We start from the raw sequence: 11,403 nt of genomic DNA on the forward strand, positions 1-11,403 counted from the left end.
TGATTCAAACCTCTAATTTTACTCCAAAAAGCTTTTTACCAAATAGGGTCATAATGAATGTCAATCTATTTTGCACGGAAACGAAACCACCACCAAAAAACGTTATTTCTAAAACATAACCTTCATAAATAGCCTTCAAACAAAAAAAGGAAACGGACACGAAATGCAGAAACACATAACATAGATGTCAATCCATCCAGCCAAGTAGCCAACCAACAATATTAATATTGCCCAGTAAATTTTGCCTTTTTCTTGTTTCCGGAGACCCTAATTTGTTGGTCTGCGACACAACCTCCTCAATCGGACTCTTTCCTGCCAGAAAACAAAGGGGAGTTTGAGCAGAGCAGACTAACCCTGTATTGAGCTGGAAAGGAAAACAAAGAGTAGTTACCTCAGTATTGTCATGATCATAACGAATCGAGAAGAGACACCTGCAACCTCTAATATCATGCACTCTCTTTTCAATTTCTATCACATGAGCATCGTAGTATATTGCCTGATCTCTTCTTTCCTAATTTCACCATACATTTTAACAAAAATAAGCTCTACTGCTGATTATTTGCAGGATGTATCAAGTAATTAAGCTCACCTGGAAGCAGCATACTAGATCTCCAATTTGCACATTTTTACATTCTGAATGCTCAAGCGGGACTGACCGTTCTCGAACTGCACTTTTTATGTTCACCCACTCATCCTCCTCCGCACCAAATCCCACAAATCTAACATGAACTTCCTTTAACAAATCACAAAATACATCAAATTATTTACTTCTTTGTCAATTTCCACATCATGCATCCCCCGTTCCCACTGATTGCATACTTTGGATATGTAATAAACAGGCATTAAGTGGGGTTAATCCTTTATTTGGGGTAATTTTGACCTGGTTGGGAAATATTCCCCTAGAAGGAGCTATTTGCCAACCAGAGTTTAAAAAAAACAATATTTTTTACTATTTATTACCCATTACGGCGGCATTGGCACCGTAATGGGCAAGTTGTTGACAGGAAGCTTCAAAGGGATTCCTGTCAACAACTAGGCAGTGGCTGCCCACAATTTTTTTTTCTAAATTCAATATTATAGAAATAAAAATAAGATTATATTATTGAAATTTGGTTTTATGGAGTAAAATTTAAATTTGATTTTATTTGAAAATGTTAGAGCTAAATTTGCATAATTTTATATGTTAGTATTAAATCTGCACTTCGTTTAAAACGTTGAGGTTAAATATTTAGTGCATTACTAACGTATGAAATTATGCAAATTCAATCCCAACGTTTCAAGCGAAGTACAAATTTAGCCCTAATGTATGAAATTGCACAAATTTAACCCTAACGTTTTAAGCGAAGTGCAGATTTAGGCCTAATGTATGAAATTGTGTAAATTTAACCCTAACGTTTCCAAGGATAATCAATTTTAACCACGTGCTACCGAAAATTTGAAAATACTTGTTTGACAGTTATTTAGCTACATCGGACCTTCTAAACCAGTTTGTCGATAAATTGAAGCAGTTTCATACTTTTTTTGTAACTATATTAATAACACAGTAAAGTATTTTAGACAGTCCCAAAATTGTTAGTAATGCACTAAATATTTAACCTTAACGTTTCAAATGAAGTGAAGATTTAGCCCTAACGTATAAAATTATGCAAATTTATAGGGTTAGTCTCTTGTTTAACGGTTATTTAGCCACATCGGAATTTCTAAAACAGTTTTTCCATAAATAACAGTAAACATGTCTTTTCAAATTTTCGGTAACGTATGGTTAAAATTGATCTTGCTTTGAAACTTTAAGGTTAAATATTTAGTGCATTACTAACAAAAAAAAAATATTTAGTGCATTAATACAGTAAAATATTTTAAATAATTTTTACAAAAATTGATTAATTTATATGTGGCATGTTTAGTTTTTTTTAAACTGTCTAAAATATTTTACTGTGTTATTAATATAGTTACAAAAAAAAGTATGAAATTGCTTCAATTTATCGATAAACTGGTTTAGAAGGTCCGATGTAGGGTTTAATAACAGTCAAACAAGTATTTTCAAATTTTCGATAGCACATGGTTAAAATTGATTTTGCTTGGAAACGTTAGGGTTAAATTTACACAATTTCATACATTAGGCCTAAATCCGCACTTCCCTTAAAACGTTAGGGTTAAATTTGTACAATTTCATACATTAGGGCTAAATTTGTACTTCGCTTGAAACGTTGGGATTGAATTTGCATAATTTCATACGTTAGTAATGCAGTCAATATTTAATTTCAATGTTTCAAACGACAGTTTTGATCAAATGGACCTTAATAACCATGCAGATTCAGTCCTAACGTATGAAATTATACAAATTTAATCCTAACGTCTCTAAATAAAATCAAATTTAAATTTTAATTAAAATTCTGTAAAACAATAATTTAATAATGTAATTTTATTTTTATAATATTGAATTTAAAAAAATTGTGGGCAGTGGCCAGTTGTTGACAGGAATCCCTTTGAGGATTCCTGTTAACAACTTGCCCATTACGGCTAATGGGTAATAAATTAATAAAAAAAATAGTTTTCTTAACCCTGGTTGGGAAATAGCCCCTTCTAGAGGAATATTTCCCAACTAGGTCCAATAGAGTAATTTTTTTTCAAAATTACCCTAAATAAGGGATTAATCCCATTATGTGAAGAAAAGACAATATTTTACAATCTTAAATACTTACAGCTTCACCAGATGGAAGAAATCTGTGAGATAGGAACGTATCAACATCATACCTGCAAATCCAAAAGAAATTCCAGACATGAAGCAAGCAACTTTCCCATCATAAACGCAAGCTAAAACATTCACTCTGCACCCTGAATCGAATGGCTATGAAGGAAAAAACCCACAGCTCCACAATAGTCTATTTTTTAATTTCACCATATTTTAACAAGCAAGATTATACTAGGAATCAGAAAAACAGAAAAAGGTTTTTTACTCGTATGCTTACCATGCCCCATCTTTTGATGATCTAGCTTCAAATTCCAACTCAGATAAATCAGGGGCTTCATCTCCTGCATTAGAGAACATTTCACCAATCGGAAATAAGACCATCATCCAGAAGATTATGCAAGAAGAGCATGCATGAATCTCTAAAAAACACAGGCAGATATAACCGCTAGGACAGCAGAGACAGTACATGCTTTGCCACTAAAAGAGAAACATTGATGATGTGGAAAGAGTGGAGTTTCACTTCAGAACATTTTGGTATCTTTTCCACCATTGCTTATTCAACACATAGTCTAATCAAAAGAGTAAGCAATGACTTAAGGATAATTGTTCAGTAATCTAATGACTCTAAATAATGCCTAAAAAACCAACAATCAATCAGCAAATGACTACTAAGCCATAACATTCTAGCATTTTCAGGTTTTTTTTTTTTTTTTTGTGCTGATCATCATATTGAACTACAGAGGAAACAGAAACACCTTTAGGAAACTGAATTTTCATTTGCCTAGTTAGGATTATGGTAAGGAGTATAACCTTTTGAAGAATCCACCTTAGATGGGCAATCATTTTGCCTCTTCTGGAACCAATTTTCTACCTGAGAAGCATGTAAAGAATAATAGACTTACAAATGGATACAAACAAGAACCATCTGAATGAATTGGTAACTACAGCTATAAAAACAGTAGAAACAAGGATAAAAGTGATTAGAATGCAAAACCTCAGTCCATTTAATGACAGGTTTCCCAGCACGGCCAGAAGAGTGACTGCATTGACATAAGAGAAAATTAGAAGAAATAAAGCCCAAAATCACTAAGTCCCATGATATTTGTTTAAGTTACACAACAAGTAGAACTTTTTAAACTTTAGAATAGCCAGTAAATTTGCTTTGCTGTATATTTACAGTTTCCTAATAAAAGTTATCTACAACTATGCATATAAATGTAAAAAGGAAACTCACTTAAAACTCCTTGCAACTTTTTGAAAAAAATCCTTGTTCATCAGTTGCTTTGATTCTTTTAGTAGATTCTCCATCTTCTCAACCTATTCCAATGAATGAGAAAAATAAAAATTACCTATCATGAAATGCTACATTAGAAATAATAACTAAGGGAGCAATTAACTTCCAAATCTTAGATTCTAAGGGATCCATATCCAGAAGGAGGTAACCTGGGCAGTAAATGGAAGAATAGGATTTGCATCATCGAAATCAATGCCAGGAAATCAAAAGAGCAGACTGACATTAAGAGGATAACGCATGTTTGGAAACAATTATACTTGCTAAGGTTGCTGATAATCAGAATCTTCAATTTATTAGGGTACTTAAGCCCTTGTTTGGGAGGAGGTTAATGGGAGTAAATGGAAGTAATGGAAGGTTAAGTATTAAGTTAACCTTATTTGGGTGGGGTTAAATGTTTACTTCCTCTAACCTCCAAACTCTAACCTCCAAATTGGGGGTTAATGGGAGTAACGTAAACTTTTTTAAAATTTCTTATCTCGGCAGAGTAAATTTAACCTTCCTTCCGCTACAGATTTAAACTCCCAAACGAAGTTAAATATTTAACATCATTTACATCCTATAAACTCCCAACAAGGTTAATTTTTAACTTTCCTTGCCATCACTTCCCTTCCCTTCCCTTCCCTTTCCATTACCTCCTTTAACTCTCACCTCCATTAACCTACAAACTCCCAAACAAAGGCTAAAAATCTTGAAATTAGAAATTGAAATACAGTTCCATACACTTACAATTTCTTAAATTGAGACTGTTTCTGTATTGTAAACAATCAATCCCAACCACCAAATTTACAAACAGTTAAGCAAATTAAAATACAGGAACAGAAACAATATCAATCGTCATAACTCCTACCAAATCGATACGGGAAATGGAAAATTAGGGAAATAACGGATACAGAAACTAAAAAGATGGAACAAGAGAAGAAGAAAAAAAACACCTCAGCCTTTGTAAATCCAGAGAATACGAGTCGCTGCCTAGGACGGAGTCGATCCATTAGTGATCTAGAAAAGGAAAAGAAAGAGGATTGAAATCAGAAAGGCCTAAACCCTCTTCTCCCGTGTAAAAAGAAAAGAGCGAGCGTTGATGGGATAGTGACGAAGTCAGAGCATGGAAATAAGAAAAACTGCTATTTTGTTTTTTATATAATAGAAAAAGAAAAAGAAAAATAATAGAAAAAGCGTTGTTTTTATGCGAATTTCGTACAGGTTAGATTTTTTTTTCTTTTTTGTAGGAATGAAATTAAAAAAAAATAATACAAATATATAGAAACTTTTATTTTATAGATCTGTCTTCTCTCTCTCAGATCGGTTGTCATGGTGAAGAATTTTTATGAAGATTGAGAGTTTTGAGATCTATCTCTTCTCTTTTAGATCTTTCTTTCTCTTTTAGATCTATCTTCTCTTTTTCAGATCTGGCTTCTCTCTCTCAGATCTGTTGTCATGGTGAAGAATTTTTATGAAGATGGAGAATTTTAAGATCTATCTTCTCTCTCTCAGATCTATTTCTCTCTTTTAGATCTTTTTTCTCTCTTTTAGATCTATCCTCTCTCTCTCAGATCTATTTCTCTCTTTTATATCTTTTTCTCTCTTTTAGATCTTTTTCTCTCTTTTAGATCTATCTCCTCTCTCTCTCTCTCTCTCGGCTAGGGTTCATGGTAAAGCGTGTTAGGGATAGATCTAGGGAGAGGGGGGCTGTGGCCGGCGAGGGGGGGTCGGATCTGGAGGGGATTTGCGGCAAGGAAGGGGGCGGTGGCCTGGTGGTTTGGGGCGAGAAGGGTGAGGCAAGTTTTGTTGGCGGCGAGCGTGCACCTGGTGTAGATCGGGGCGGGGCGCTTGGCGGGGTGGAGGCAGGGGAATCCAGGGGCGTCGGTAGGGATCTCGTGGGCATGGATGGTGCGTCGGCAGGGTTCTCGCGGGCGCCGCCCGTGCGGCTGGGGACGGATCTTTGCGATCCACAGGCGGCAGATTCGACAAGGTTGTTGCGGCTGGGTGCGGATCAATGGGAGATACGGGCGGCTGGGTTTTCTGATGCCGGGGGCAAGGCTCCCCCAATCTCGAGGGGAGAAGTGGGGCCGGGGGTGCCTGGCGCAGGGCTATGCGCCGATAGTGCCGGGCACTGCCCAGGCGCTGCCGGCTCCTCGGTCGGGCAGTGGGCTGGGGCTGTCGGCGCAGTGCCTTGCACGGGATCCTCTCCTCCGGGCTGTGAGGGGCAGGCAGGGGCTACGACGGGGAGGCAGGCTGCCTCGGGTCTGGATGTTTCTAATAATTCGGGAAGGGTGGGTGTTGTAGGAGTAGCTCATGGGAAGACGGTCTCCCCCAGACGTAGGGTTCAGATGAGCGAGATTGGTAAAAACTCTTGGAAGGACACGGTCATGGGGGTGGCTGAGGAAGAGCCGGTTTTAGAGGAAGTTTTAATGGTGGGAGATTCTGATGATATGTTCTCGGATTCTGATGAGGAAGATAATGGCCAGGAGGATCCTCTCTGTCCGGTCATTAGACTTTCCGCTGCAGAGAAGCGTGAGCTTAGAGAGAAGTGGAAGGTGTCTTTGATTGTTACTGTCCTGGGTAAGCGAATTAGTTTTAACTATTTTGCCCAAAGAATACAAGCGCAGTGGGCAAGGAAAGGTAAAGTCAGTATTACTGACCTGGAAAATGACTACTATGTCATTAAATTTACTAGGGTTGAGGATTATAATTCGGTTATCAAGGGAGGCCCATATATCATTTCCAATCATGTTTTGGCCTTAAGGCCTTGGGTTCCTAATTTTAATCCTCACGACTGTTCGGTTAACAGGATCTTGACTTGGGTAAGATTCCCGGGCCTTCCCATTGAGTACTACAGTGAAAACTTTCTGAGTAAAATAGGAGGTTTGGTTGGTAAGGTCCACCATGTGGACAAGACTACAATTGGGGCCATTAGGGGTAAGTTTGCTAGGGTATGTATAGATGTTGATCTGGCTAAACCTTTACTTTCTAAGTTCTGTGTTCAGGATAAAGTGTTCTTTATTGAGTATGAAGGTTTACATAACATCTGTTATGATTGTGGCATGTATGGTCATTCTCGGGAGGGTTGCCCTAAAAGGGAGAGGGTTGTTATAGAGAGGGTTGAGAGTAGTGTGCGGATTACTGGAGGGAACCAGGGGTATGAAGGGAACTTTGGTCCCTGGATGGTGGCAAAGAGGCCCGCTAGACGTAGGAATCAACATGCAGTGGTTCACAATCGTCCTCCTGATATCAACACAAATTCTAAGTCCCTTTCTCCTAAAGCTACTGTTATTCCAAATGTCAAGGAGAAGCCTGTCCTCAAAGCTAGAAAGGAGGCTGGGGTTTCTTCAGTAGCCTTGCCTGGGTCCAGATTTGGGGCCCTGATGATTGAGGAAGTTCAAGAGTCAGACCAAGATGAGAATCATATGGATGAGAGTATTCCAGGATTAGAGTCTGTAGATCCAGTCGAGAAGGTGGTTGAATCTGTGAACCCGCTTTTTGTCTCTAAGGATGAAGCCCAGGGGGGGACCCTGACCCTTGCAGCTAGAAGGATGAAGAATTCAAATGAGGTTAGTATTCCTGTTCATGGTATTGATCCTGGGATTGGGAAATCTATGGGAGTTAACAAAACTAATATGAAAAAGCTTAAAGGAAAACAAAAAAGTGGCCTTAACACTTTGGCGTTTCCAGATAAGAGGGGGCCCGGGGGTACCTCGGTAAGGCTCTCAGGAGCCCCTAGTAAATACCTAGCTTAGGGTAGGGGTGTGGTCAGTTGTCCTCCTTTCTATGGATTTGTTATTTTGGAATGTTAGGGGTGCGGCTAGCAAGGCTACCCGTATCCATATTAATGATCTTATTAAGCAGTTTAATCCATCTTGTTTTGCTCTTTTGGAAACTAAGATTAGTGGTGAGAAAGCAGATGAGGTGGTTAAGAAGTTTAAGAACTGGCACTGTGTTAGATCGGAGGCAACTGGCCGGGCTGGGGGGATTTGGCTTTTTTGGAGGCCAGATCGGATTCATTTTGATATTCTTAGCATGGATAAGCAGTTCATTCATTGTAAAGTGAGTATTTCCGGCAATACTTCCTTTTTTATTACCCTTGTGTATGCTGACCCTATCTTGTCTAATCGAAAACGGCTCTGGGAGGTTCTCTATTCTATGAGTGTCAGCATTTCGGAGCCCTGGTTTGTGGCGGGTGACTTCAATGATATCGCCTTTATGAGTGATCAGAGAGGGGGATCCAATCATTATGTTAATCGCTGTCTGCATCACAAGAATAGTATGGATTTATGTGGGCTTTCCGATCTGGGGGCTTCTGGTCATAAATTCACTTGGAAGCGTAATAATACTTTTGTTCGATTGGACAAAGTCTACGCTAATGTTTTAGCTCTAACTTCCTTCCCCGAGTGCTCTGTGTTGAACCTCCCGTTCCGTCATTCGGATCATTGTCCTATTTTGTTTAGACTTTTGAGAGGTAAGCATCCTAGGGGTAAGAGACTGTTCCGGTATCAGTTAGCTTGGGAGTCCCATCCTAAGTTTAAAGAGTTCGTTCATGAGAGTTGGAGACCTCATTCGTATGTACTGCAAGCTGCTGAAGGGTTCAGGAATAAGGTGCAGGGGTGGAATAGGAATGTGTTTGGGCATATTATCAGAAGGAAGAACAAGTTATTAAAGAGGATGGAGGGCATTCAACGCAGGTTGGAGGGGAGGTTTGATCATAGCCTTGAGGGCCTCCTCAGAACCCTTCAGAAGGAGCTGGAGGCTGTGCTTAGGCAGGAGGAGTTCCTTTGGTTCCAGAAGTCTCGGAAGTCCTGGATTAGAGATGGGGATCGTAATACCAAATACTTCCATCTCTCTACCCTGATCAGAAGGCAGAGAAATAGAATTGAGGCCATTAAGGATTCTAATGGTGATTGGGTTTATGAAGATGAGGTTATTCGGAACTTAGCCCTGGATTTCTACAGAGAGCTGTTCAAAGAGGAACCTGTTCTTTTGGAGAGGGCTCACTCTATTGCTACATTTCCTTTAATCAGTGAGGATTGTAGTCAGGAGGCCTTTCAACCTATTTCCCGAAAAGAGATTGACCAAGCTATCTTCAGCATTGGGGCTTCTAAAGCTCCTGGGATTGATGGTCTTCCGGCGGGCTTTTACCATAAGCATTGGGATGTAGTGAAGGAAGGCATCTATAATTTTGTCTTGGGGGTGTTCAGTGGTTCGAAGGATATTGAGCTGGTTAATAGAACCCTCCTGGTTCTGATTCCTAAGATTGATAAGCCTTCTTCCTTTTTGCATATGAGACCTATCAGTCTTTGTAATGTTCTTTACAAAACTGTTACAAAGATTGTGGCTAATAGAATCCGTGGCATTCTTCCTGCGATCATTTGTCAGAATCAGGGTAGCTTTGTGCCTGGTAGACAAATGATGGATAATGTGGTGATCGCCCAAGAGATGGTCCACACGATGAAGATTAGGAAGGGGAGGAAAGGCATTGTGGCTCTGAAGCTGGATTTAGAGAAGGCCTATGATCGAATTAATTGGGATTTCTTGATGGAGAGCCTTGAGAGAGCTAGAATCCCGGACAGCTGGAGAAGTTTAATTAAGGTATGTATTTCTTCTCCTGTGTTTCAAGTTATGGTCAATGGGGATATGTCGGAGGAATTTTCCCCGGGCAGAGGAATCCGTCAGGGGGATCCTATGAGCCCTTTCCTTTTTGTTATTGCTATGGAGAGGCTCTCTCACCTGATTCAGGATGCGATTGATAATGGGAGTTTCCACCATGTGGCGATCAACAGCTTCTGTCCCCAGGTGACTCACTTATTCTTTGCAGATGATGTCCTTATCTTTCTTGAGGGTAATGAGGAGCAGTTGAGAGTCATTATGGATATTCTGGATTGTTTTTGTTCGGCCTCTGGGCAGAAGCTTAATATCCAGAAATCTAGGATGATGTGCTCTAAGAATATGAATCAGAGAGTCTGTAAGAGATTAAGTGATCTCTCAAGTATTCCTCTTACTGATTCTCTTGGGAAGTATCTGGGCGTTCCCCTCCATAGTGAGCGTGTGTCTAAAGGCTCCTTCAAAGAGACTTTGGATAAAGCTAATTCGAAGTGTGCCACTTGGAAAGCCAAGACTCTGTCTCTCGCTGGCCGCCTCACGTTAATTCAATCTGTTAATTGTGCTGCTCCCAATCACATCATGCAGGCTTGTAAGCTTCCGGATCCTGTGCTTAATGATCTTGACAAGATTAACCGTAGGTTCCTGTGGGGGGAAGCTGCGGAGGGCAGGAAGATCCATCTTGTGCCTTGGAGTGAGGTTTGCCAGCCTAAAGATTCTGGGGGTCTGGGTATTAGGAAAGCAAAGGACAATAATAAAGTTTTATTAATGAAACTCCTTTTGGCGTATGTGGCAAAACCCCTCCTCTCTTTGGGTTCGCCTCCTTTGTGGTAAGTATCGGAAAGACAAAATCTTCGGGGGCCCGAAAGAGAGAGTTGCTAATTGTTCCTTCCTCTGGAAAGGACTTAGTGCTGTGTTTGATGAGTTCTGCTCGGGAGTTGGCCTGGAGGTGGGGAATGGTAAGTCCATTAGTTTCTGGTTTGATAACTGGATTGGGGATAAACCGTTAATTGAGGTGTGTTCTTCCCCCCCCCCCCCCCCCCCCCCCGCCTAGTGATATACGCAACTGGAGGATTGCCGATGTGGTTGACTCGGAAGGGGACTGGATCTGGTCAAAGTTTGATACTTTCTTTAGCCTTGAGACTCTCCTTAGAATGCGGGGAGTGAAGGTGAGTAATCAAGAGGAAGACTTGGATAGGCACTGTTGGGCGCTGACTAACAATGGAGTTTATTCTTGCAAATCGGCCTTTGAAGCTTTCTCTCTCTTTAGATCTGATCCTCCCTCGGATGTGTGGAAGTCGATTTGGACCCTTAAAGTTCCTTTCCGTATTAGGAGTTTCCTGTGGCTGGGTGTTAAGGACAGGCTTCTTACTAATTCGGATAGGCACAGAAGGCACTTGACTGATTCTGGAGCTTGCAGTAGATGCAGAGGTCATGTTGAGACTTTGTGCCATGCTCTTAGAGATTGCTCTAATAGTAAAGAGGTTTGGAGGAAAATTCTCCCACACCATATTTTCTCTTCCTTCATGGCACATTCTGAGGTCGACTGGTTCTCTGATGGTGTTAGAGGAAAGTTGCTTCCATACATGGAGTATGGTGACATTTTCTTTGCTATTATCTGTCACCAAGTTTGGAAATGGAGAAACGAGGAGATTTTTGGAGATAAAACTGTTTTTATGACAAACTTAGCTGATTTCTTCTCGAAAAAACTTTTCTCTATTATCGATAGTTTCAAAGGAGAGTCCCTTGCCAGAGCCTCTCAGTGTTGTGATGTCCATCTCGTGGGATGGAGCAGGCCAAGAGAGGGGGTTGTGAAGCTGAATACTGA

At 40.2% G+C, this 11,403-nt stretch overlaps 1 protein-coding gene across 1 annotated transcript; it reads right to left on the reverse strand.

The window, feature by feature from the left end:
- On the reverse strand, positions 1-5,092 carry LOC136203170 (protein SAWADEE HOMEODOMAIN HOMOLOG 1-like). Its single transcript, XM_065994254.1, has 9 exons — positions 4,919-5,092; positions 3,927-4,009; positions 3,687-3,732; positions 3,503-3,563; positions 2,970-3,033; positions 2,703-2,754; positions 590-733; positions 392-511; positions 1-312 (listed from the first exon to the last, which is right to left on the reverse strand). Exons 1-9 carry the CDS (start codon positions 4,973-4,975, stop codon positions 268-270), a joined length of 672 nt encoding a protein of 223 aa, XP_065850326.1. The 5' UTR covers positions 4,976-5,092; the 3' UTR covers positions 1-267.
- Positions 5,093-11,403: the final 6,311 nt, after the last annotated feature.

This window comes from Euphorbia lathyris, chromosome 8, assembly GCF_963576675.1.
Source record: "Euphorbia lathyris chromosome 8, ddEupLath1.1, whole genome shotgun sequence".
Classification (NCBI taxonomy): Eukaryota; Viridiplantae; Streptophyta; class Magnoliopsida; order Malpighiales; family Euphorbiaceae; genus Euphorbia; species Euphorbia lathyris.